The 26,874-nt window shown below is 48.0% G+C and overlaps 1 protein-coding gene across 1 annotated transcript in view; it reads right to left on the bottom strand.

The window, feature by feature from the left end:
- Nucleotides 1–785: 785 nt before the first annotated feature.
- TPH1 (tryptophan hydroxylase 1) overlaps nt 786–26,874 on the bottom strand; it is a 72,151-nt gene continuing 46,062 nt past the window's right edge. The window contains exon 11 of the mRNA XM_088451764.1: nt 786–4,030. Within this exon, the coding sequence (XP_088307890.1) occupies nt 3,856–4,030 (175 nt within the window). The 3' untranslated portion in view covers nt 786–3,855. The remainder of the gene's footprint in view (nt 4,031–26,874) is intronic.

Genomic DNA, 26,874 nt, shown 5'->3' with positions numbered 1-26,874 from the left:
TGGAAGTAATTTCTGCATAATTTACGCAGGCTGCAGGTTTCTCTGTTATTCTGTCACCAACCCAGCCGGCCCAGTGCTGGTAGCGGCTTTTTCGGTGGTACCTGTTGATAAGGAAGTAAGCTACTTTGCAGCCTCCATTTTGTTCCTCCTAGGAAGGCTTCATTCCCTGTTCTAAGATGGCCACCAAAGGTACTACTGAGCATGTGTGGGGGCATCTTGTCTTTACTGTGAGAGAGTGGCACAGTGGGAGACAGACGTCTTCCACCTAGCTTTAAGCAAACTGGTATATTATCGTGCTATTACCGCTGTTCAAGCATCTGGCACCGCTACCACAAGTCATATATACAGTACTCAGAGAGCCGGACCCACCCGAACTCTGAACATGGCTCGAGGTTTCCCGCGTGACTCGGATCTCAAAACGAGGCAAAATGTCATCCTCCCGCTGTCGGATTCTCACAGGTTTATTCAATTATTCATCTGCCACTGCCTCACGGGTGGGCCTATTTTGATATGGAGGCCTGGTGCCGTAGTCCCATCAACCCCATTATTAATCCGGCCCTGATTACACGTGCACATGACATCCTGCCAATTCACACATGCGCCCAAAGATCCAGAACAGCGGAGTACTGGGCCAGCGCGTAGACAATACGAACCTTAGCACGGTCCTGGGTTCCATGTCAGTCCAGTCTGCCGTGTACGCAGCATCATAATGTGCGCAGAGCAAGACCAACAGGTCAGTCAGTGTGCGACACAGACAAAATAATATAATAATTAATACACAGCGGTGAGTATACGTATAGTTTTATTTTTGTAAATAGCTCTAAACAAACACAACAACATGACAAAATATATATAGTTAGAAAAAAATAGACTGAAAACAAATGATAAAATGCAGGCACGGTGTGATCATACAATCAATGTATCTCATTTTAATGGGGCTTCAATAAGAAAAGAAACATATGAACTGAAAAGCCAAATAGAATGATCCAAGTATTTATGTCACACAAACAAAATGAGTCTGATATATAAACAGAAAAGTCGTTGTAATCCAGGGTCCTTAGTGCAGTAAATGCTGTTTTCATGCCGTATACAATAACAGTAAAGTCCCCTTATGTTATTATTGCTCTATCTTGAATAACTTTGAGGGCCTGATTCAGCGCTGGACGAGGTAGCGCTCGCAGCTGCGTCTAATGGAGGTCGCCCGCCTGCGATTTTATGCAAAAGCCACTATAAAGCCCTTTGCTTGGGTGCGTCCAAATGTGCAAGGACAGAGGCGCCCGCTGTCAGCGCCTGTACCCGCAGTAATACAGACGCCACCATTGAAACAAGCAGCAGCCCTATGGCAGACGCAGTGTCTCCATGTATCATACGCCAGCGGTCGAGCGTTCCTGCATGCAACCACACACCTGAGACACTCCCCTAACACGCCCATAGGACGGACCATCGCCGCGCATGCGCTAAAACACCTCCCTGTCACCACCCAGGAACACCCACTACATGTTCAGTACGCTCCTCCCTGCGTGCACCTGAAATTAGAAGTGTGACTGTGCACGGACGCAGTCGGGATACACGTGCGCTGCAAAACATCGCTCCACTACGTCCGGCGACACCTGAATCAGGCCCTGAATGCTTTGTGCTTAGGTCTAATTGGAATCCGTTTGTACAGAGATCACCATTCTGCTTGTGTGTTAATAAACATAGAAAAAGCAAATATGGAGTTTAGGGGGGGTAGAAGTTTCCTGGTAGAGTTTGGTCTTCACTGTTCCTTCATTTTTGCCCCGATCTGAATTTTTATTCTGCCCAAATTTCTACCTTATTATTTCCTAACCACCCCGCAGGGCAGAATTAGCTGCTTCTGTCATTTCTCCCAGCTCTAAAAATTGCAGAAAGTGCGATTTACCAATACAGAGAGGAATGGCGATTCCAATCAACGACAGCGCAAAAGCGGAAAATGAGTTGCTGGTGCCTCGGTCCTTTGTGGAATGGCCCGTACCGCTGCTAAATAACTAAACATGGCAATCAGTAACAAACATGGCATCTGGCTGACACGTCTGCTGCAAAGACTTTGAGAATTTGTCCGTCCTCATTTGTCAAACATGGTGGAAGTGTTTGTCGTTCACAACAGGCTCCGCCAAAATGGCGTGTACGCAGAAAGAGAGAGGCAGAGCCCTCACCAACACAAAGCTCTGTCTAGAGCCTAATTGCTACAATGGGGATGAATGAATTGTTGGGTGCTGGTATTATCATGCCAGGGGAAACCTCTTCAGCCCGGAGGACCAGCTTAAATACCCCCAGAAACCATTTCAGACAGAAATGCCAGGAGGTGGGGGGGGGTGCCCACTATTTCGCTGACCTTTGAACTTATGTCTGTTTTACATAAATATCAGTAATAGTGTCGCCACCAGGTAGTGATCACAGTAAGGACAATGGCTTCCATTTAAAAAATGTCAGGAGAGCAGCCATATTGGAAATTAATATCTGCACTGTGCGGCCGCCCAGGCTGGGAGATAAACGGGGAGAGCTGAACATAGGTACAATTTTCCTCTAAACCGTCACATGGAGCATTATGAACGTGACTGGTGACCGGATTAATAATAAGCGGTGACATAAGGTGCACGTGCAGGGATCTGTCTCAGTAATCCATTTATCTGCTGAGCGAGGATTAGACTATCAGAGCCGAGGGCACCGTACCAGCCATTGTACTAGGACAATAGATCAGAGAAGGGGTAAAGTGCCATGCTTGCTGTTTTTCAGTTCAGCTGAAGCACCAGAGACTTGCGCAGAGGCCATCGCATCGCGTCCCTCCGCTACGTTATTTCCCGGATGTCCCCAGGTTGGAAATTTATTGTTTAGTCAACTAATCGCTGGTGTCAATGACGTGACATCTGGGGACAGGGTCCTGATTGTCCTGTAGATGGTGTAGAGATCTCAGCCTTGGGTGGAGATGTATCAAACCTTATTAAAAGGACAATATGAGCAACTAAAAAGCATCAAGCTATCATTTTATAGAGTGTACTAGATAAATAGTAGCTAGAGTCTGGTTAGTTACTAAGGGTAACACCTACGCTTGTCCTCTTAGAAGGATTGATAAATCTCCCCCTTAGAGGGACATTTATCAGAGCTTGGAGAGAGAGAAAGTACCAACCATCAGCTTCTACCTGTCACTTTACAGACTTTGGGGGAGATGTACTAAGCTCTGGAAAGTGATAAATTGGAAAGTGGTAAACTACCAACCACTTAGCTCCTAACTGTCATGCTACAGGCTGTGTTTGAAAAATGCAGTTAGGAGCTGATTGGTTGGTAGTTTATCACTTTCCAGAGCTTAGTACATCTGCCCCTAAATGTGGCTTGGCACATCAAAATCTTGTGGCCGTAGCGAATAACGCAGGTGCTGCTCTATGCGGGCACATCAGTAAAATCAGGGATGACTAACGTAGGCACATTACATCACGTCTAATATGATTATTCTTTTTACAAGTTCTGTAGATGCCGGAAGTATTGTCTCAACTTATTTCTTTTTTGAGGTGTGGGCTGTACCTGAAACATTCAGATAAAGCAACATTAAAGCATGGACCATTGTCACCTCCTGATGCTACTTTGGACACACAGGGGGAGATGATTCAAGCCTTGGAACATCTCCTCTACAATGTTATCGGTGCAGGCATGTTACAGAAAGTCATTCATTTACAAAAATAAATCTCTGGGAAGGGCCTGTAACATGCGAGTGCTAGGATAGAATGTCACTGATAAACAATATCCGGACACAAACAAGTCTTTCAGCTCTCTATGTAATAAATAAGAGGTGGCTCAGAGGGTCAGACGCTAGAGACCTCCAGGCTCGCCAGCCGCATCCCGTCAAACGCCGAGCTGCACGTTCATCTTGTTCAGGGCATCGCTGACGATGTCTAGTTCATGGCGCAGGTCGCTCACCACGGTGGTGATGCTCCTGGTGTCTTTAAGGATGTTCACGCTTTGGGTGTACGGGTTGTATTTCAGTCCAAAGGGGCGTTTAATGGTCTTTGTAAATTCCCTATGGAAAGACACAAGATACCATAGTAAAAATGGCAGCAGTATTAATATACAATCATGATGTCACATTTATGGTGACAACAGATAACATGGCCGACGCTGCGGCTGTTGGGGTTGGGTATGGGACCCCGGCATTCAGAATCATGACACCATCAGGTAAGTACACTAACACTAACCCTGTATTTAAATACAGACTTGCAAATACAATATAATATATGTGATCTCTTTTCCAGTCATCTCAGTGTTTTCTATTTGTTACAGCTCATACAATACGTGTGTAGCAGTGAGCGCTAAGCTGCATAGCAGAGTAGCAGTGAGCGCTAAGCTGCATAGTAGAGTAGCAGTGAGCGCTAAGCTGCATAGTAGAGTAGCAGTGAGCACTAAGCTGCATAGTAGAGTAGCAGTGAGCACTAGGCTGCATAGTAGAGTAGCAGTGATGAGCACTAAGCTGCATAGTAGAGTAGCAGTGATGAGCACTAAGCTGCATAGCAGAGTAGCAGTGAGCAGTAAGCTGCATAGTAGAGTAGTAGTGATGAGCACTAAGCTGCATAGTAGAGTAGTAGTGAGCACTAAGCTGCATAGTAGAGTAGCAGTGAGCACTAAGCTGCATAGTAGAGTAGCAGTGATGAGCACTAAGCTGCATAGTAGAGTAGCAGTGAGCGCTAAGCTGCATTGTAGAGTAGCAGTGAGCGCTAAGCTCCATAGTAGAGTAGCAGTGAGCACTAAGCTGCATAGTAGAGTAGAAGTGAGCACTAAGCTGTATAGTAGAGTAGCAGTGATGAGCACTAAGCTGCATTGTAGTATAGCAGTGAGAGCTAAGCTCCATAGTAGAGTAGCAGTGAGCAGTAAGCTGCATAGTAGAGTAGCAGTGATGAGCACTAAGCTGCATAGTAGAGTAGCAGTGAGCGCTGAGCTGCATAGTAGAGTAGCAGTGAGCGCTGAGCTGCATAGTAGAGTAGCAGTGAGCAGTAAGCTGCATAGTAGAGTAGCAGTGAGCGCTGAGCTGCATAGTAGATTACCAGTGATGAGCACTAAGCTGCATACTAGAGTAGCAGTGAGCACTAAGCTGCATAGCAGAGTAGCAGTGAGCAGTAAGCTGCATAGTAGAGTAGAAGTGAGCACTAAGCTGCATACTAGAGTAGCAGTGAGCAGTAAGCTGCATAGTAGAGTAGCAGTGATGAGCACTAAGCTGCATAGTAGAGTAGCAGTGAGCGCTGAGCTGCATAGTAGAGTAGCAGTGAGCAGTAAGCTGCATAGCAGAGTAGCAGTGAGCACTAAGCTGCATAGCAGAGTATTAGTGAGCAGTAAGCTGCATAGTAGAGTAGCAGTGAGCGCTAAGCTGCATAGTAGAGTAGCAGTGAGCGCTAAGCTGCATAGTAGAGTAGCAGTGAGCGCTAAGCTGCATAGTAGAGTAGCAGTGAGCGCTAAGCTGCATAGTAGAGTAGCAGTGAGCGCTAAGCTGCATAGTAGAGTAGCAGTGAGCGCTAAGCTGCATAGTAGAGTAGCAGTGAGCGCTAAGCTGCATAGTAGAGAAGCAGTGAGCGCTAAGCTGCATAGTAGAGTAGCAGTGAGCGCTAAGCTCCATAGTAGAGTAGCAGTGAGCGCTAAGCTCCATAGTAGAGTAGCAGTGAGCGCTAAGCTGCATAGTAGAGAAGCAGTGATGAGAACTAAGCTGCATAGTAGAGTAGCAGTGAGCACTAAGCTGCATAGTAGAGTAGCAGTGAGCACTAAGCTGCATAGTAGAGTAGCAGTGATGAGCACTAAGCTGCATAGTAGAGTAGCAGTTAGCACTAAGCTGCATAGTAGAGTAGCAGTGAGCACTAAGCTGCATAGTAGAGTAGCAGTGAGCGCTAAGCTGCATAGTAGAGTAGTAGTGAGCACTAGGCTGCATAGTAGAGTAGCAGTGATGAGCACTAAGCTGCATAGTAGAGTAGTAGTGAGCACTAAGCTGCATAGTAGAGTAGTAGTGAGCAGTAAGCTGCATAGTAGAGTAGTAGTGATGAGCACTAAGCTGCATAGTAGAGTAGCAGTGAGCACTAGGCTGCATAGTAGAGTATTACTGAGCACTAAGCTGCATAGTAGAGTAGCAGTGAGAACTAAGCTGCACAGTAGAGTAGCAGTGAGCACTAGGCTGCATAGTAGAGTATTAGTGAGCACTAAGCTGCATAGTAGAGTAGCAGTGAGCACTAAGCTGCACAGTAGAGTAGCAGTGATGAGCACTAAGCTGCACAGTAGAGTAGCAGTGAGCACTAAGCTGCACAGTAGAGTAGGAGTGAGCACTAAGCTGCATAGTAGAGTAGCAGTGAGCGCTAAGCTGCATAGTAGAGTAGCAGTGAGCGCTAAGATGCATAGTAGAGTAGCAGTGAGCGCTAAGCTGCATAGTAGAGTAGCAGTGATGAGCACTAAGCTGCATAGTAGAGTAGCAGTGATGAGCACTAAGCTGCATAGTAGAGTAGCAGTGAGCAGTAATCTGCATAGTAGAGTAGCAGTGAGCGCTAAGCTGCATAGTAGAGTAGCAGTGAGCGCTAAGCTGCATAGTAGAGTAGCAGTGAGCACTAAGCTACATAGTAGAGTAGCAGTGATGAGCACTAAGCTGCATAGTAGAGTAGCAGTGAGCACTAAGCTGCATAGTAGAGTAGCAGTGAGCACTAAGCTGCATAGTAGAGTAGCAGTGAGCACTAAGCTGCATAGTAGAGTAGCAGTGAGCACTAAGCTGCATAGTAGAGTAGCAGTGAGCGCTAAGCTGCATAGTAGAGTAGCAGTGAGCACTAAGCTGCATAGTAGAGTAGCAGTGAGCAGTAAGCTGCACAGTAGAGTAGCAGTGAGCACTAAGCTGCACAGTAGAGTAGCAGTGATGAGCGCTAAGCTGCATAGTAGAGTAGCAGTGAGCGCTAAGCTGCATAGTAGAGTAGCAGTGAGCGCTAAGCTGCATAGTAGAGTAGCAGTGAGCACTAAGCTGCATAGTAGAGTAGCAGTGAGCGCTAAGCTGCATAGTAGAGAAGCAGTGAGCGCTAAGCTCCATAGTAGAGTAGCAGTGAGCGCTAAGCTCTATAGTAGAGTAGCAGTGAGCACAAAGCTGCATAGTAGAGTAGCAGTGATGAGCACTAAGCTGCATAGTATTGTAGCAGTGATGAGCACTAAGCTGCATAGTAGAGCAGCAGTGAGCAGTAAGCTGCATAGTAGAGCAGCAGTGAGCGCTGAGCTGCATAGTAGAGCAGCAGTGAGCGCTAAGCTGCATAGTAGAGCAGCAGTGAGCGCTGAGCTGCATAGTAGAGCAGCAGTGAGCGCTAAGCTGCATAGTAGAGTAGCAGTGAGCGCTAAGCTGCATAGTAGAGCAGCAGTGAGCGCTGAGCTGCATAGTAGAGTAGCAGTGAGCGCTGAGCTGCATAGTAGAGCAGCAGTGAGCGCTGAGCTGCATAGTAGAGCAGCAGTGAGCGCTGAGCTGCATAGTAGAGCAGCAGTGAGCGCTGAGCTGCATAGTAGAGCAGCAGTGAGCGCTGAGCTGCATAGTAGAGCAGCAGTGAGCGCTAAGCTGCATAGTAGAGTAGCAGTGAGCGCTAAGCTGCATAGTAGAGTAGCGGTGAGCGCTGAGCTGCATAGTAGAGTAGCAGTGAGCGCTGAGCTGCATAGTAGAGTAGCAGTGAGCGCTGAGCTGCATAGTAGAGCAGCAGTGAGCGCTGAGCTGCATAGTAGAGCAGCAGTGAGCGCTGAGCTGCATAGTAGAGCAGCAGTGAGCGCTGAGCTGCATAGTAGAGCAGCAGTGAGCGCTAAGCTGCATAGTAGAGCAGCAGTGAGCGCTGAGCTGCATAGTAGAGCAGCAGTGAGCGCTAAGCTGCATAGTAGAGTAGCAGTGAGCGCTAAGCTGCATAGTAGAGTAGCGGTGAGCGCTGAGCTGCATAGGAGAGTAGCAGTGAGCGCTGAGCTGCATAGTAGAGTAGCAGTGAGCGCTGAGCTGCATAGTAGAGTAGCAGTGAGCGCTAAGCTGCATAGTAGAGTAGCAGTGAGCGCTGAGCTGCATAGTAGAGTAGCAGTGAGCGCTAAGCTGCACAGAAGAGTAGAAGTGAGCGCTAAGCTGCACAGTAGAGTAGCAGTGATGAGCACTTAGCTGCACAGTACAGTAGCAGTGATGAGCACTAAGCTGCATAGTAGAGTGGCAGTGAGCGCTAAGCTGCATAGTAGAGTAGCAGTGAGCACTAAGCTGCATAGTAGAGTAGCAGTGAGCACTAAGCTGCATAGTAGAGTAGCAGTGAGCACTAAGCTGCATAGTAGAGTAGCAGTGAGCGCTAAGCTGCATAGTAGAGTAGCAGTGAGCACTAAGCTGCATAGTAGAGAAGCAGTGAGCACTAAGCTGCATAGTAGAGTAGCAGTGATGAGCACTAAGCTGCATAGTAGAGAAGCAGTGAGCACTAAGCTGCATAGTAGAGTAGCAGTGATGAGCACTAAGCTGCATAGTAGAGTAGCAGCGATGAGCACTAAGCTGCATTGTAGAGTAGCAGTGAGCACTAAGCTGCATAGTAGAGTAGTAGTGATGAGCACTAAGCTGCATAGTAGAGTAGCAGTGATGAGCACTAAGCTGCATAGTAGAGTAGCAGTGAGCACTAAGCTGCATAGTAGAGTAGCAGTGAGCACTAAGCTGCATAGTAGAGTAGTAGTGAGCAGTAAGCTGCATAGTAGAGTAGCAGTGATGAGCGCTAAGCTGCATAGTAGAGTAGCAGTGAGCACTAAGCTGCATAGTAGAGTAGCAGTGAGCGCTGAGCTGCATAGTAGAGTAGCAGTGAGCGCTAAGCTGCATAGTAGAGTAGCAGTGAGCAGTAATCTGCATAGTAGAGTAGCAGTGAGCGCTAAGCTGCATAGTAGAGTAGCAGTGAGCGCTAAGCTGCATAGTAGAGTAGCAGTGAGCACTAAGCTACATAGTAGAGTAGCAGTGATGAGCACTAAGCTGTATAGTAGAGTAGCAGTGAGCACTAAGCTGCATAGTAGAGTAGCAGTGAGCACTAAGCTGCATAGTAGAGTAGCAGTGAGCACTAAGCTGCATAGTAGAGTAGCAGTGAGCGCTAAGCTGCATAGTAGAGTAGCAGTGAGCACTAAGCTGCATAGTAGAGTAGCAGTGAGCGCTAAGCTGCATAGTAGAGAAGCAGTGAGCGCTAAGCTCCATAGTAGAGTAGCAGTGAGCGCTAAGCTCTATAGTAGAGTAGCAGTGAGCACAAAGCTGCATAGTAGAGTAGCAGTGATGAGCACTAAGCTGCATAGTATTGTAGCAGTGATGAGCACTAAGCTGCATAGTAGAGCAGCAGTGAGCAGTAAGCTGCATAGTAGAGCAGCAGTGAGCGCTGAGCTGCATAGTAGAGCAGCAGTGAGCGCTAAGCTGCATAGTAGAGCAGCAGTGAGCGCTGAGCTGCATAGTAGAGCAGCAGTGAGCGCTAAGCTGCATAGTAGAGTAGCAGTGAGCGCTAAGCTGCATAGTAGAGTAGCAGTGAGCGCTGAGCTGCATAGTAGAGTAGCAGTGAGCGCTGAGCTGCATAGTAGAGCAGCAGTGAGCGCTGAGCTGCATAGTAGAGCAGCAGTGAGCGCTGAGCTGCATAGTAGAGCAGCAGTGAGCGCTGAGCTGCATAGTAGAGCAGCAGTGAGCGCTGAGCTGCATAGTAGAGCAGCAGTGAGCGCTGAGCTGCATAGTAGAGCAGCAGTGAGCGCTGAGCTGCATAGTAGAGTAGCAGTGAGCGCTAAGCTGCATAATAGAGTAGCGGTGAGCGCTGAGCTGCATAGTAGAGTAGCGGTGAGCGCTGAGCTGCATAGTAGAGTAGCAGTGAGCGCTGAGCTGCATAGTAGAGCAGCAGTGAGCGCTGAGCTGCATAGTAGAGCAGCAGTGAGCGCTGAGCTGCATAGTAGAGCAGCAGTGAGCGCTGAGCTGCATAGTAGAGCAGCAGTGAGCGCTAAGCTGCATAGTAGAGCAGCAGTGAGCGCTGAGCTGCATAGTAGAGCAGCAGTGAGCGCTAAGCTGCATAGTAGAGTAGCAGTGAGCGCTAAGCTGCATAGTAGAGTAGCGGTGAGCGCTGAGCTGCATAGGAGAGTAGCAGTGAGCGCTGAGCTGCATAGTAGAGTAGCAGTGAGCGCTGAGCTGCATAGTAGAGTAGCAGTGAGCGCTAAGCTGCATAGTAGAGTAGCAGTGAGCGCTGAGCTGCATAGTAGAGTAGCAGTGAGCGCTAAGCTGCACAGAAGAGTAGAAGTGAGCGCTAAGCTGCACAGTAGAGTAGCAGTGATGAGCACTAAGCTGCACAGTACAGTAGCAGTGATGAGCACTAAGCTGCATAGTAGAGTGGCAGTGAGCGCTAAGCTGCATAGTAGAGTAGCAGTGAGCACTAAGCTGCATAGTAGAGTAGCAGTGAGCGCTAAGCTGCATAGTAGAGTAGCGGTGAGCGCTGAGCTGCATAGGAGAGTAGCAGTGAGCGCTGAGCTGCATAGTAGAGTAGCAGTGAGCGCTGAGCTGCATAGTAGAGTAGCAGTGAGCGCTAAGCTGCATAGTAGAGTAGCAGTGAGCGCTGAGCTGCATAGTAGAGTAGCAGTGAGCGCTAAGCTGCACAGAAGAGTAGAAGTGAGCGCTAAGCTGCACAGTAGAGTAGCAGTGATGAGCACTAAGCTGCACAGTACAGTAGCAGTGATGAGCACTAAGCTGCATAGTAGAGTGGCAGTGAGCGCTAAGCTGCATAGTAGAGTAGCAGTGAGCACTAAGCTGCATAGTAGAGTAGCAGTGAGCACTAAGCTGCATAGTAGAGTAGCAGTGAGCGCTAAGCTGCATAGTAGAGTAGCAGTGAGCACTAAGCTGCATAGTAGAGTAGCAGTGATGAGCACTAAGCTGCATAGTAGAGAAGCAGTGAGCACTAAGCTGCATAGTAGAGTAGCAGTGATGAGCACTAAGCTGCATAGTAGAGTAGCAGCGATGAGCACTAAGCTGCATTGTAGAGTAGCAGTGAGCACTAAGCTGCATAGTAGAGTAGTAGTGATGAGCACTAAGCTGCATAGTAGAGTAGCAGTGATGAGCACTAAGCTGCATAGTAGAGTAGCAGTGAGCACTAAGCTGCATAGTAGAGTAGAAGTGAGCACTAAGCTGCATAGTAGAGTAGTAGTGAGCAGTAAGCTGCATAGTAGAGTAGCAGTGATGAGCGCTAAGCTGCATAGTAGAGTAGCAGTGAGCACTAAGCTGCATAGTAGAGTAGCAGTGAGCGCTGAGCTGCATAGTAGAGTAGCAGTGAGCGCTAAGCTGCATAGTAGAGTAGCAGTGAGCAGTAATCTGCATAGTAGAGTAGCAGTGAGCGCTAAGCTGCATAGTAGAGTAGCAGTGAGCGCTAAGCTGCATAGTAGAGTAGCAGTGAGCACTAAGCTACATAGTAGAGTAGCAGTGATGAGCACTAAGCTGCATAGTAGAGTAGCAGTGAGCACTAAGCTGCATAGTAGAGTAGCAGTGAGCACTAAGCTGCATAGTAGAGTAGCAGTGAGCACTAAGCTGCATAGTAGAGTAGCAGTGAGCGCTAAGCTGCATAGTAGAGTAGCAGTGAGCACTAAGCTGCATAGTAGAGTAGCAGTGAGCGCTAAGCTGCATAGTAGAGAAGCAGTGAGCGCTAAGCTCCATAGTAGAGTAGCAGTGAGCGCTAAGCTCTATAGTAGAGTAGCAGTGAGCACAAAGCTGCATAGTAGAGTAGCAGTGATGAGCACTAAGCTGCATAGTATTGTAGCAGTGATGAGCACTAAGCTGCATAGTAGAGCAGCAGTGAGCAGTAAGCTGCATAGTAGAGCAGCAGTGAGCGCTGAGCTGCATAGTAGAGCAGCAGTGAGCGCTAAGCTGCATAGTAGAGCAGCAGTGAGCGCTGAGCTGCATAGTAGAGCAGCAGTGAGCGCTAAGCTGCATAGTAGAGTAGCAGTGAGCGCTGAGCTGCATAGTAGAGCAGCAGTGAGCGCTGAGCTGCATAGTAGAGCAGCAGTGAGCGCTGAGCTGCATAGTAGAGCAGCAGTGAGCGCTGAGCTGCATAGTAGAGCAGCAGTGAGCGCTGAGCTGCATAGTAGAGCAGCAGTGAGCGCTGAGCTGCATAGTAGAGCAGCAGTGAGCGCTGAGCTGCATAGTAGAGTAGCAGTGAGCGCTGAGCTGCATAGTAGAGTAGCGGTGAGCGCTGAGCTGCATAGTAGAGTAGCAGTGAGCGCTGAGCTGCATAGTAGAGTAGCAGTGAGCGCTGAGCTGCATAGTAGAGCAGCAGTGAGCGCTGAGCTGCATAGTAGAGCAGCAGTGAGCGCTGAGCTGCATAGTAGAGCAGCAGTGAGCGCTGAGCTGCATAGTAGAGCAGCAGTGAGCGCTAAGCTGCATAGTAGAGCAGCAGTGAGCGCTAAGCTGCATAGTAGAGTAGCAGTGAGCGCTAAGCTGCATAGTAGAGTAGCGGTGAGCGCTGAGCTGCATAGGAGAGTAGCAGTGAGCGCTGAGCTGCATAGTAGAGTAGCAGTGAGCGCTGAGCTGCATAGTAGAGTAGCAGTGAGCGCTAAGCTGCATAGTAGAGTAGCAGTGAGCGCTGAGCTGCATAGTAGAGTAGCAGTGAGCGCTAAGCTGCACAGAAGAGTAGAAGTGAGCGCTAAGCTGCACAGTAGAGTAGCAGTGATGAGCACTAAGCTGCACAGTACAGTAGCAGTGATGAGCACTAAGCTGCATAGTAGAGTGGCAGTGAGCGCTAAGCTGCATAGTAGAGTAGCAGTGAGCACTAAGCTGCATAGTAGAGTAGCAGTGAGCACTAAGCTGCATAGTAGAGTAGCAGTGAGCACTAAGCTGCATAGTAGAGTAGCAGTGAGCGCTAAGCTGCATAGTAGAGTAGCAGTGAGCACTAAGCTGCATAGTAGAGTAGCAGTGAGCACTAAGCTGCATAGTAGAGTAGCAGTGATGAGCACTAAGCTGCATAGTAGAGAAGCAGTGAGCACTAAGCTGCATAGTAGAGTAGCAGTGATGAGCACTAAGCTGCATAGTAGAGTAGCAGCGATGAGCACTAAGCTGCATTGTAGAGTAGCAGTGAGCACTAAGCTGCATAGTAGAGTAGTAGTGATGAGCACTAAGCTGCATAGTAGAGTAGCAGTGATGAGCACTAAGCTGCATAGTAGAGTAGCAGTGAGCACTAAGCTGCATAGTAGAGTAGCAGTGAGCACTAAGCTGCATAGTAGAGTAGTAGTGAGCAGTAAGCTGCATAGTAGAGTAGCAGTGATGAGCGCTAAGCTGCATAGTAGAGTAGCAGTGAGCACTAAGCTGCATAGTAGAGTAGCAGTGAGCGCTGAGCTGCATAGTAGAGTAGCAGTGAGCGCTAAGCTGCATAGTAGAGTAGCAGTGAGCGCTAAGCTGCATAGTAGAGTAGAAGTGAGCACTAAGCTGCACAGTAGAGTAGCAGTGATGAGCACTAAGCTGCATAGTAGAGTAGAAGTGAGCACTAAGCTGCATAGTAGAGTAGCAGTGATGAGAACTAAGCTGCATAGTAGAGTTTCAGTGATGAGCACTAAGCTGCATAGTAGAGTAGCAGTGAAGAGCACTAAGCTGCATAGTAGAGTAGCAGTTAGCACTAAGCTGCATAGTAGAGTAGCAGTGAGCACTAAGCTGCATAGTAGAGTAGCAGTGAGCGCTAAGCTGCATAGTAGAGTAGTAGTGAGCACTAGGCTGCATAGTAGAGTTGCAGTGAGCAGTAAGCTGCATAGTAGAGTAGCAGTGAGCAGTAAGCTGCATAGTAGAGTAGCAGTGAGCGCTAAGCTGCACAGTAGAGTAGCAGTGATGAGCACTAAGCTGCATAGTAGAGTAGCAGTGATGAGCACTAAGCTGCATAGTAGAGTAGCAGTGAGGGCTAAGCTCCATAGTAGAATAGCAGTGAGCGCTAAGCTGCATAGTAGAGAAGCAGTGAGCGCTAAGCTGCATAGTAGAGTAGCAGTGAGCGCTAAGCTGCACAGTAGAGTAGCAGTGATGAGCACTAAGCTGCATAGTAGAGTAGCAGTGAGCGCTAAGCTGCATAGTAGAGTAGCAGTGAGCAGTAAGCTGCATAGAGTAGCAGTGAGCACTGAGCTGCATAATAGAGTAGCAGTGAGCACTAAGCTGCATAGTAGAGTAGCAGTGAGCGCTAAGCTGCATAGTAGAGTAACAGTGAGCACTAGGCTGCATAGTAGAGTAGCAGTGAGCACTAAGCTGCATAGTAGAGTAGTAGTGAGCACTAGGCTGCATAGTAGAGTAGCAGTGATGAGCACTAAGCTGCATAGTAGAGTAGCAGTGAGCGCTAAGCTGCATAGTAGAGTAGCAGTGAGCGCTAAGCTGCATAGTAGAGTAGCAGTGAGCACTAAGCTGGATAGTAGAGAAGCAGTGAGTGCTAAGCTGCACAGTAGAGTAGCAGTGATGAGCACTAAGCTGCATAGTAGAGAAGCAGTGAGCACTAAGCTGCATAGTAGAGTAGCAGTGATGAGCACTAAGCTGCATAGTAGAGTAGCAGTGATGAGCACTAAGCTGCATAGTAGAGTAGCAGTGATGAGCACTAAGCTGCATAGTAGAGTAGCAGTGAGCACTAAGCTGCATAGTAGAGTAGTAGTGATGAGCACTAAGCTGCATAGTAGAGTAGCAGTGATGAGCACTAAGCTGCATAGTAGAGTAGCAGTGAGCACTAAGCTGCATAGTAGAGTAGCAGTGAGCACTAAGCTGCATAGTAGAGTAGTAGTGAGCAGTAAGCTGCATAGTAGAGTAGTAGTGATGAGCGCTAAGCTGCATAGTAGAGTAGCAGTGAGCACTAAGCTGCATAGTAGAGTAGCAGTGAGCGCTGAGCTGCATAGTAGAGTAGCAGTGAGCGCTAAGCTGCATAGTAGAGTAGCAGTGAGCGCTAAGCTGCATAGTAGAGTAGAAGTGAGCACTAAGCTGCACAGTAGAGTAGCAGTGATGAGCACTAAGCTGCATAGTAGAGTAGAAGTGAGCGCTAAGCTGCATAGTAGAGTAGCAGTGATGAGAACTAAGCTGCATAGTAGAGTTTCAGTGATGAGCACTAAGCTGCATAGTAGAGTAGCAGTGATGAGCACTAAGCTGCATAGTAGAGTAGCAGTTAGCACTAAGCTGCATAGTAGAGTAGCAGTGAGCGCTGAGCTGCATAGTAGAGTAGCAGTGAGCGCTAAGCTGCATAGTAGAGTAGCAGTGAGCGCTAAGCTGCATAGTAGAGTAGAAGTGAGCACTAAGCTGCACAGTAGAGTAGCAGTGATGAGCACTAAGCTGCATAGTAGAGTAGAAGTGAGCACTAAGCTGCATAGTAGAGTAGCAGTTAGCACTAAGCTGCATAGTAGAGTAGCAGTGAGCACTAAGCTGCATAGTAGAGTAGCAGTGAGCGCTAAGCTGCATAGTAGAGTAGTAGTGAGCACTAGGCTGCATAGTAGAGTAGCAGTGAGCAGTAAGCTGCATAGTAGAGTAGCAGTGAGCAGTAAGCTGCATAGTAGAGTAGCAGTGAGCGCTAAGCTGCACAGTAGAGTAGCAGTGATGAGCACTAAGCTGCATAGTAGAGTAGCAGTGATGAGCGCTAAGCTGCATAGTAGAGTAGCAGTGAGGGCTAAGCTCCATAGTAGAATAGCAGTGAGCGCTAAGCTGCATAGTAGAGTAGCAGTGAGCGCTAAGCTGCATAGTAGAGTAGCAGTGAGCGCTAAGCTGCACAGTAGAGTAGCAGTGATGAGCACTAAGCTGCATAGTAGAGTAGCAGTGAGCGCTAAGCTGCATAGTAGAGTAGCAGTGAGCAGTAAGCTGCATAGAGTAGCAGTTAGCACTGAGCTGCATAATAGAGTAGCAGTGAGCACTAATCTGCATAGTAGAGTAGCAGTGAGAGCTAAGCTGCATAGTAGAGTAACAGTGAGCACTAGGCTGCATAGTAGAGTAGCAGTGAGCACTAAGCTGCATAGTAGAGTAGTAGTGAGCACTAGGCTGCATAGTAGAGTAGCAGTGATGAGCACTAAGCTGCATAGTAGAGTAGCAGTGAGCGCTAAGCTGCATAGTAGAGTAGCAGTGAGCGCTAAGCTGCATAGTAGAGTAGCAGTGAGCACTAAGCTGGATAGTAGAGAAGCAGTGAGTGCTAAGCTGCACAGTAGAGTAGCAGTGATGAGCACTAAGCTGCATAGTAGAGAAGCAGTGAGCACTAAGCTGCATAGTAGAGTAGCAGTGATGAGCACTAAGCTGCATAGTAGAGTAGCAGTGATGAGCACTAAGCTGCATAGTAGAGTAGCAGTGATGAGCACTAAGCTGCATAGTAGAGTAGCAGTGAGCACTAAGCTGCATAGTAGAGTAGTAGTGATGAGCACTAAGCTGCATAGTAGAGTAGCAGTGATGAGCACTAAGCTGCATAGTAGAGTAGCAGTGAGCACTAAGCTGCATAGTAGAGTAGCAGTGAGCACTAAGCTGCATAGTAGAGTAGTAGTGAGCAGTAAGCTGCATAGTAGAGTAGTAGTGATGAGCGCTAAGCTGCATAGTAGAGTAGCAGTGAGCACTAAGCTGCATAGTAGAGTAGCAGTGAGCGCTGAGCTGCATAGTAGAGTAGCAGTGAGCGCTAAGCTGCATAGTAGAGTAGCAGTGAGCGCTAAGCTGCATAGTAGAGTAGAAGTGAGCACTAAGCTGCACAGTAGAGTAGCAGTGATGAGCACTAAGCTGCATAGTAGAGTAGAAGTGAGCGCTAAGCTGCATAGTAGAGTAACAGTGAGCACTAGGCTGCATTGTAGAGTAGCAGTGAGCGCTAAGCTCCATAGTAGAGTAGCAGTGAGCACTAAGCTGCATAGTAGAGTAGAAGTGAGCACTAAGCTGTATAGTAGAGTAGCAGTGATGAGCACTAAGCTGCATTGTAGTATAGCAGTGAGCGCTAAGCTCCATAGTAGAGTAGCAGTGAGCAGTAAGCTGCATAGTAGAGTAGCAGTGATGAGCACTAAGCTGCATAGTAGAGTAGCAGTGAGCGCTGAGCTGCATAGTAGAGTAGCAGTGAGCGCTGAGCTGCATAGTAGAGTAGCAGTGAGCAGTAAGCTGCATAGTAGAGTAGCAGTGAGCGCTGAGCTGCATAGTAGATTACCAGTGATGAGCACTAAGCTGCATACTAGAGTAGCAGTGAGCACTAAGCTGCATAGCAGAGTAGCAGTGAGCAGTAAGCTGCATAGTAGAGTAGAAGTGAGCACTAAGCTGCATACTAGAGTAGCAGTGAGCAGTAAGCTGCATAGTAGAGTAGCAGTGATGAGCACTAAGCTGCATAGTAGAGTAGCAGTGAGCGCTGAGCTGCATAGTAGAGTAGCAGTGAGCAGTAAGCTGCATAGCAGAGTAGCAGTGAGCACTAAGCTGCATAGCAGAGTATTAGTGAGCAGTAAGCTGCATAGTAGAGTAGCAGTGAGCGCTAAGCTGCATAGTAGAGTAGCAGTGAGCGCTAAGCTGCATAGTAGAGTAGCAGTGAGCGCTAAGCTGCATAGTAGAGTAGCAGTGAGCGCTAAGCTGCATAGTAGAGTAGCAGTGAGCGCTAAGCTGCATAGTAGAGTAGCAGTGAGCGCTAAGCTGCATAGTAGAGTAGCAGTGAGCGCTAAGCTGCATAGTAGAGAAGCAGTGAGCGCTAAGCTGCATAGTAGAGTAGCAGTGAGCGCTAAGCTCCATAGTAGAGTAGCAGTGAGCGCTAAGCTCCATAGTAGAGTAGCAGTGAGCGCTAAGCTGCATAGTAGAGAAGCAGTGATGAGCACTAAGCTGCATAGTAGAGTAGCAGTGAGCACTAAGCTGCATAGTAGAGTAGCAGTGAGCACTAAGCTGCATAGTAGAGTAGCAGTGATGAGCACTAAGCTGCATAGTAGAGTAGCAGTTAGCACTAAGCTGCATAGTAGAGTAGCAGTGAGCACTAAGCTGCATAGTAGAGTAGCAATGAGCGCTAAGCTGCATAGTAGAGTAGTAGTGAGCACTAGGCTGCATAGTAGAGTAGCAGTGATGAGCACTAAGCTGCATAGTAGAGTAGTAGTGAGCACTAAGCTGCATAGTAGAGTAGTAGTGAGCAGTAAGCTGCATAGTAGAGTAGCAGTGATGAGCACTAAGCTGCATAGTAGAGTAGCAGTGAGCACTAGGCTGCATAGTAGAGTATTACTGAGCACTAAGCTGCATAGTAGAGTAGCAGTGAGCACTAAGCTGCACAGTAGAGTAGCAGTGAGCACTAGGCTGCATAGTAGAGTATTAGTGAGCACTAAGCTGCATAGTAGAGTAGCAGTGAGCACTAAGCTGCACAGTAGAGTAGCAGTGATGAGCACTAAGCTGCACAGTAGAGTAGCAGTGAGCACTAAGCTGCACAGTAGAGTAGGAGTGAGCACTAAGCTGCATAGTAGAGTAGCAGTGAGCGCTAAGCTGCATAGTAGAGTAGCAGTGAGCGCTAAGATGCATAGTAGAGTAGCAGTGAGCGCTAAGCTGCATAGTAGAGTAGCAGTGATGAGCACTAAGCTGCATAGTAGAGTAGCAGTGATGAGCACTAAGCTGCATAGTAGAGTAGCAGTGAGCAGTAATCTGCATAGTAGAGTATCAGTGAGCGCTAAGCTGCATAGTAGAGTAGCAGTGAGCGCTAAGCTGCATAGTAGAGTAGCAGTGAGCACTAAGCTACATAGTAGAGTAGCAGTGATGAGCACTAAGCTGCATAGTAGAGTAGCAGTGAGCACTAAGCTGCATAGTAGAGTAGCAGTGAGCACTAAGCTGCATAGTAGAGTAGCAGTGAGCACTAAACTGCATAGTAGAGTAGCAGTGAGCACTAAGCTGCATAGTAGAGTAGCAGTGAGCGCTAAGCTGCATAGTAGAGTAGCAGTGAGCGCTAAGCTGCATAGTAGAGTAGCAGTGAGCAGTAAGCTGCACAGTAGAGTAGCAGTGAGCACTAAGCTGCACAGTAGAGTAGCAGTGATGAGCGCTAAGCTGCATAGTAGAGTAGCAGTGAGCGCTAAGCTGCATAGTAGAGTAGCAGTGAGCGCTAAGCTGCATAGTAGAGTAGCAGTGAGCACTAAGCTGCATAGTAGAGTAGCAGTGAGCGCTAAGCTGCATAGTAGAGAAGCAGTGAGCGCTAAGCTCCATAGTAGAGTAGCAGTGAGCGCTAAGCTCTATAGTAGAGTAGCAGTGAGCACAAAGCTGCATAGTAGAGTAGCAGTGATGAGCACTAAGCTGCATAGTATTGTAGCAGTGATGAGCACTAAGCTGCATAGTAGAGCAGCAGTGAGCAGTAAGCTGCATAGTAGAGCAGCAGTGAGCGCTGAGCTGCATAGTAGAGCAGCAGTGAGCGCTAAGCTGCATAGTAGAGCAGCAGTGAGCGCTGAGCTGCATAGTAGAGCAGCAGTGAGCGCTAAGCTGCATAGTAGAGTAGCAGTGAGCGCTAAGCTGCATAGTAGAGTAGCAGTGAGCGCTGAGCTGCATAGTAGAGCAGCAGTGAGCGCTGAGCTGCATAGTAGAGCAGCAGTGAGCGCTGAGCTGCATAGTAGAGCAGCAGTGAGCGCTGAGCTGCATAGTAGAGCAGCAGTGAGCGCTGAGCTGCATAGTAGAGCAGCAGTGAGCGCTGAGCTGCATAGTAGAGCAGCAGTGAGCGCTAAGCTGCATAGTAGAGCAGCAGTGAGCGCTGAGCTGCATAGTAGAGCAGCAGTGAGCGCTAAGCTGCATAGTAGAGTAGCAGTGAGCGCTAAGCTGCATAGTAGAGTAGCGGTGAGCGCTGAGCTGCATAGGAGAGTAGCAGTGAGCGCTGAGCTGCATAGTAGAGTAGCAGTGAGCGCTGAGCTGCATAGTAGAGTAGCAGTGAGCGCTAAGCTGCATAGTAGAGTAGCAGTGAGCGCTGAGCTGCATAGTAGAGTAGCAGTGAGCGCTAAGCTGCACAGAAGAGTAGAAGTGAGCGCTAAGCTGCACAGTAGAGTAGCAGTGATGAGCACTAAGCTGCACAGTACAGTAGCAGTGATGAGCACTAAGCTGCATAGTAGAGTGGCAGTGAGCGCTAAGCTGCATAGTAGAGTAGCAGTGAGCACTAAGCTGCATAATAGAGTAGCAGTGAGCACTAAGCTGCATAGTAGAGTAGCAGTGAGCGCTAAGCTGCATAGTAGAGTAGCAGTGAGCACTAAGCTGCATAGTAGAGTAGCAGTGAGCACTAAGCTGCATAGTAGAGTAGCAGTGATGAGCACTAAGCTGCATAGTAGAGAAGCAGTGAGCACTAAGCTGCATAGTAGAGTAGCAGTGATGAGCACTAAGCTGCATAGTAGAGTAGCAGCGATGAGCACTAAGCTGCATTGTAGAGTAGCAGTGAGCACTAAGCTGCATAGTAGAGTAGTAGTGATGAGCACTAAGCTGCATAGTAGAGTAGCAGTGATGAGCACTAAGCTGCATAGTAGAGTAGCAGTGAGCACTAAGCTGCATAGTAGAGTAGCAGTGAGCACTAAGCTGCATAGTAGAGTAGTAGTGAGCAGTAAGCTGCATAGTAGAGTAGCAGTGATGAGCGCTAAGCTGCATAGTAGAGTAGCAGTGAGCACTAAGCTGCATAGTAGAGTAGCAGTGAGCGCTGAGCTGCATAGTAGAGTAGCAGTGAGCGCTAAGCTGCATAGTAGAGTAGCAGTGAGCGCTAAGCTGCATAGTAGAGTAGAAGTGAGCACTAAGCTGCACAGTAGAGTAGCAGTGATGAGCACTAAGCTGCATAGTAGAGTAGAAGTGAGCACTAAGCTGCATAGTAGAGTAGCAGTGATGAGAACTAAGCTGCATAGTAGAGTTTCAGTGATGAGCACTAAGCTGCATAGTAGAGTAGCAGTGATGAGCACTAAGCTGCATAGTAGAGTAGCAGTTAGCACTAAGCTGCATAGTAGAGTAGCAGTGAGCACTAAGCTGCATAGTAGAGTAGCAGTGAGCGCTAAGCTGCATAGTAGAGTAGTAGTGAGCACTAGGCTGCATAGTAGAGTAGCAGTGAGCAGTAAGCTGCATAGTAGAGTAGCAGTGAGCAGTAAGCTGCATAGTAGAGTAGCAGTGAGCGCTAAGCTGCACAGTAGAGTAGCAGTGATGAGCACTAAGCTGCATAGTAGAGTAGCAGTGATGAGCGCTAAGCTGCATAGTAGAGTAGCAGTGAGGGCTAAGCTCCATAGTAGAATAGCAGTGAGCGCTAAGCTGCATAGTAGAGTAGCAGTGAGCGCTAAGCTGCATAGTAGAGTAGCAGTGAGCGCTAAGCTGCACAGTAGAGTAGCAGTGATGAGCACTAAGCTGCATAGTAGAGTAGCAGTGAGCGCTAAGCTGCATAGTAGAGTAGCAGTGAGCAGTAAGCTGCATAGAGTAGCAGTGAGCACTGAGCTGCATAATAGAGTAGCAGTGAGCACTAAGCTGCATAGTAGAGTAGCAGTGAGCGCTAAGCTGCATAGTAGAGTAACAGTGAGCACTAGGCTGCATAGTAGAGTAGCAGTGAGCACTAAGCTGCATAGTAGAGTAGTAGTGAGCACTAGGCTGCATAGTAGAGTAGCAGTGATGAGCACTAAGCTGCATAGTAGAGTAGCAGTGAGCGCTAAGCTGCATAGTAGAGTAGCAGTGAGCGCTAAGCTGCATAGTAGAGTAGCAGTGAGCACTAAGCTGGATAGTAGAGAAGCAGTGAGTGCTAAGCTGCACAGTAGAGTAGCAGTGATGAGCACTAAGCTGCATAGTAGAGAAGCAGTGAGCACTAAGCTGCATAGTAGAGTAGCAGTGATGAGCACTAAGCTGCATAGTAGAGTAGCAGTGATGAGCACTAAGCTGCATAGTAGAGTAGCAGTGATGAGCACTAAGCTGCATAGTAGAGTAGCAGTGAGCACTAAGCTGCATAGTAGAGTAGTAGTGATGAGCACTAAGCTGCATAGTAGAGTAGCAGTGATGAGCACTAAGCTGCATAGTAGAGTAGCAGTGAGCACTAAGCTGCATAGTAGAGTAGCAGTGAGCACTAAGCTGCATAGTAGAGTAGTAGTGAGCTGTAAGCTGCATAGTAGAGTAGTAGTGATGAGCGCTAAGCTGCATAGTAGAGTAGCAGTGAGCACTAAGCTGCATAGTAGAGTAGCAGTGAGCGCTGAGCTGCATAGTAGAGTAGCAGTGAGCGCTAAGCTGCATAGTAGAGTAGCAGTGAGCGCTAAGCTGCATAGTAGAGTAGAAGTGAGCACTAAGCTGCACAGTAGAGTAGCAGTGATGAGCACTAAGCTGCATAGTAGAGTAGAAGTGAGCGCTAAGCTGCATAGTAGAGTAGCAGTGATGAGAACTAAGCTGCATAGTAGAGTTTCAGTGATGAGCACTAAGCTGCATAGTAGAGTAGCAGTGATGAGCACTAAGCTGCATAGTAGAGTAGCAGTTAGCACTAAGCTGCATAGTAGAGTAGCAGTGAGCGCTGAGCTGCATAGTAGAGTAGCAGTGAGCGCTAAGCTGCATAGTAGAGTAGCAGTGAGCGCTAAGCTGCATAGTAGAGTAGAAGTGAGCACTAAGCTGCACAGTAGAGTAGCAGTGATGAGCACTAAGCTGCATAGTAGAGTAGAAGTGAGCACTAAGCTGCATAGTAGAGTAGCAGTGATGAGCACTAACCTGCATAGTAGAGTTTCAGTGATGAGCACTAAGCTGCATAGTAGAGTAGCAGTGATGAGCACTAAGCTGCATAGTAGAGTAGCAGTTAGCACTAAGCTGCATAGTAGAGTAGCAGTGAGCACTAAGCTGCATAGTAGAGTAGCAGTGAGCGCTAAGCTGCATAGTAGAGTAGTAGTGAGCACTAGGCTGCATAGTAGAGTAGCAGTGAGCAGTAAGCTGCATAGTAGAGTAGCAGTGAGCAGTAAGCTGCATAGTAGAGTAGCAGTGAGCGCTAAGCTGCACAGTAGAGTAGTAGTGATGAGCACTAAGCTGCATAGTAGAGTAGCAGTGATGAGCGCTAAGCTGCATAGTAGAGTAGCAGTGAGGGCTAAGCTCCATAGTAGAATAGCAGTGAGCGCTAAGCTGCATAGTAGAGTAGCAGTGAGCGCTAAGCTGCATAGTAGAGTAGCAGTGAGCGCTAAGCTGCACAGTAGAGTAGCAGTGATGAGCACTAAGCTGCATAGTAGAGTAGCAGTGAGCGCTAAGCTGCATAGTAGAGTAGCAGTGAGCAGTAAGCTGCATAGAGTAGCAGTGAACACTGAGCTGCATAATAGAGTAGCAGTGAGCACTAAGCTGCATAGTAGAGTAGCAGTGAGCGCTAAGCTGCATAGTAGAGTAACAGTGAGCACTAGGCTGCATAGTAGAGTAGCAGTGAGCACTAAGCTGCATAGTAGAGTAGTAGTGAGCACTAGGCTGCATAGTAGAGTAGCAGTGATGAGCACTAAGCTGCATAGTAGAGTAGCAGTGAGCGCTAAGCTGCATAGTAGAGTAGCAGTGAGCGCTAAGCTGCATAGTAGAGTAGCAGTGAGCACTAAGCTGGATAGTAGAGAAGCAGTGAGTGCTAAGCTGCACAGTAGAGTAGCAGTGATGAGCACTAAGCTGCATAGTAGAGAAGCAGTGAGCACTAAGCTGCATAGTAGAGTAGCAGTGATGAGCACTAAGCTGCATAGTAGAGTAGCAGTGATGAGCACTAAGCTGCATAGTAGAGTAGCAGTGATGAGCACTAAGCTGCATAGTAGAGTAGCAGTGAGCACTAAGCTGCATAGTAGAGTAGTAGTGATGAGCACTAAGCTGCATAGTAGAGTAGCAGTGATGAGCACTAAGCTGCATAGTAGAGTAGCAGTGAGCACTAAGCTGCATAGTAGAGTAGCAGTGAGCACTAAGCTGCATAGTAGAGTAGTAGTGAGCAGTAAGCTGCATAGTAGAGTAGTAGTGATGAGCGCTAAGCTGCATAGTAGAGTAGCAGTGAGCACTAAGCTGCATAGTAGAGTAGCAGTGAGCGCTGAGCTGCATAGTAGAGTAGCAGTGAGCGCTAAGCTGCATAGTAGAGTAGCAGTGAGCGCTAAGCTGCATAGTAGAGTAGAAGTGAGCACTAAGCTGCACAGTAGAGTAGCAGTGATGAGCACTAAGCTGCATAGTAGAGTAGAAGTGAGCGCTAAGCTGCATAGTAGAGTAGCAGTGATGAGAACTAAGCTGCATAGTAGAGTTTCAGTGATGAGCACTAAGCTGCATAGTAGAGTAGCAGTGATGAGCACTAAGCTGCATAGTAGAGTAGCAGTTAGCACTAAGCTGCATAGTAGAGTAGTAGTGAGCACTAAGCTGCATAGTAGAGTAGCAGTGAGCACTAAGCTGCATAGTAGAGTAGTAGTGAGCACTAGGCTGCATAGTAGAGTAGCAGTGAGCACTAAGCTGCATAGTAGAGTAGCAGTGAGCAGTAAGCTGCATAGTAGAGTAGCAGTGAGCGCTAAGCTGCATAGTAGAGTAGCAGTGAGCGCTGAGCTGCATAGTAGAGTAGCAGTGAGCGCTGAGCGGCATAGTAGAGTAGAAGTGAGCGCTAAGCTGCATAGTAGAGTAGCAGTGAGCGCTGAGCTGCATAGTAGAGTAGCAGTGAGCGCTAAGCTGCATAGTAGAGTAGCAGTGAGCGCTAAGCTGCATAGTAGAGTAGCAGTGAGCGCTAAGCTGCATAGTAGAGTAGAAGTGAGCGCTAAGCTGCACAGTAGAGTAGCAGTGATGAGCACTAAGCTGCATAGTAGAGTAGCAGTGATGAGCACTAAGCTGCATAGTAGAGTAGCAGTGAGGGCTAAGCTCCATAGTAGAATAGCAGTGAGCGCTAAGCTGCATTGTAGAGTAGCAGTGAGCGCTAAGCTGCATAGTAGAGTAGCAGTGAGCGCTGAGCTGCATAGTAGAGTAGCAGTGAGCGCTAAGCTGCATAGTAGAGTAGCAGTGAGCGCTAAGCTGCATAGTAGAGTAGTAGTGAGCGCTAAGCTGCACAGTAGAGTAGCAGTGATGAGCACTAAGCTGCATAGTAGAGTAGCAGTGAGCGCTAAGCTGCATAGTAGAGTAGCAGTGAGCAGTAAGCTGCATAGTGTAGCAGTGAGCACTGAGCTGCATAATAGAGTAGCAGTGAGCACTAAGCTGCATAGTAGAGTAGCAGTGAGCGCTAAGCTGCATAGTAGAGTAGCAGTGAGCACTAGGCTACATAGTAGAGTAGCAGTGAGCACTAAGCTGCATAGTAGAGTAGTAGTGAGCACTAGGCTGCATAGTAGAGTAGCAGTGATGAGCACTAAGCTGCATAGTAGAGTAGCAGTGAGCGCTAAGCTGCATAGTAGAGTAGCAGTGAGCGCTAAGCTGCATAGTAGAGTAGCAGTGAGCACTAAGCTGGATAGTAGAGAAGCAGTGAGTGCTAAGCTGCACAGTAGAGTAGCAGTGATGAGCACTAAGCTGCATAGTAGAGAAGCAGTGAGCACTAAGCTGCATAGTAGAGTAGCAGTGATGAGCACTAAGCTGCATAGTAGAATAGCAGTGAGCGCTAAGCTGCATAGTAGAGTAGCAGTGAGCGCTAAGCTGCATAGTAGAGTAGCAGTGAGCGCTGAGCTGCATAGTAGAGTAGCAGTGAGCGCTAAGCTGCATAGTAGAGTAGCAGTGAGCGCTAAGCTGCATAGTAGAGTAACAGTGAGCGCTAAGCTGCACAGTAGAGTAGCAGTGATGAGCACTAAGCTGCATAGTAGAGTAGCAGTGAGCGCTAAGCTGCATAGTAGAGTAGCAGTGAGCAGTAAGCTGCATAGTGTAGCAGTGAGCACTGAGCTGCATAATAGAGTAGCAGTGAGCACTAAGCTGCATAGTAGAGTAGCAGTGAGCGCTAAGCTGCATAGTAGAGTAGCAGTGAGCACTAGGCTGCATAGTAGAGTAGCAGTGAGCACTAAGCTGCATAGTAGAGTAGCAGTGAGCGCTAAGCTGCATAGTAGAGTAGCAGTGAGCGCTAAGCTGCATAGTAGAGTAGCAGTGAGCGCTAAGCTGGATAGTAGAGAAGCAGTGAGTGCTAAGCTGCACAGTAGAGTAGCAGTGATGAGCACTAAGCTGCATAGTAGAGAAGCAGTGAGCACTAAGCTGCATAGTAGAGTAGCAGTGATGAGCACTAAGCTGCATAGTAGAGTAGCAGTGATGAGCACTAAGCTGCATAGTAGAGTAGCAGTGAGCACTAAGCTGCATAGTAGAGTAGTAGTGATGAGCACTAAGCTGCATAGTAGAGTAGCAGTGATGAGCGCTAAGCTGCATAGTAGAGTAGCAGTGAGCACTAAGCTGCATAGTAGAGTAGCAGTGAGCGCTGAGCTGCATAGTAGAGTAGCAGTGAGCGCTAAGCTGCATAGTAGAGTAGCAGTGAGTGCTAAGCTGCATAGTAGAGTAGAAGTGAGCAGTAAGCTGCATAGTAGAGTAGCTGTGATGAGCACTAAGCTGCATAGTAGAGTAGAAGTGAGCGCTAAGCTGCATAGTAGAGTAGCAGTGATGAGAACTAAGCTGCATAGTAGAGTTTCAGTGATGAGCACTAAGCTGCATAGTAGAGTTGCAGTGATGAGCACTAAGCTGCATAGTAGAGTAGCAGTTAGCACTAAGCTGCATAGTAGAGTAGCAGTGAGCACTAAGCTGCATAGTAGAGTAGCAGTGAGCGCTAAGCTGCATAGTAGAGTAGCAGTGAGCACTAGGCTGCATAGTAGAGTAGCAGTGAGCACTAAGCTGCATAGTAGAGTAGCAGTGAGCAGTAAGCTGCATAGTAGAGTAGCAGTGAGCGCTAAGCTGCATAGTAGAGTAGCAGTGAGCGCTGAGCTGCATAGTAGAGTAGCAGTGAGCGCTGAGCGGCATAGTAGAGTAGAAGTGAGCGCTAAGCTGCATAGTAGAGTAGCAGTGAGCGCTGAGCTGCATAGTAGAGTAGCAGTGAGCGCTAAGCTGCATAGTAGAGTAGCAGTGAGCGCTAAGCTGCACAG

The sequence above is a fragment of the Taudactylus pleione genome, unplaced genomic scaffold (assembly GCF_031769625.1).
Source record: "Taudactylus pleione unplaced genomic scaffold, aTauple2 ptg000027l, whole genome shotgun sequence".
NCBI lineage: Eukaryota > Metazoa > Chordata > Amphibia > Anura > Myobatrachidae > Taudactylus > Taudactylus pleione.
The sequence above is the reverse complement of the archived record's forward strand: the minus strand, read 5'-3'. Positions and strand labels throughout refer to the sequence as shown.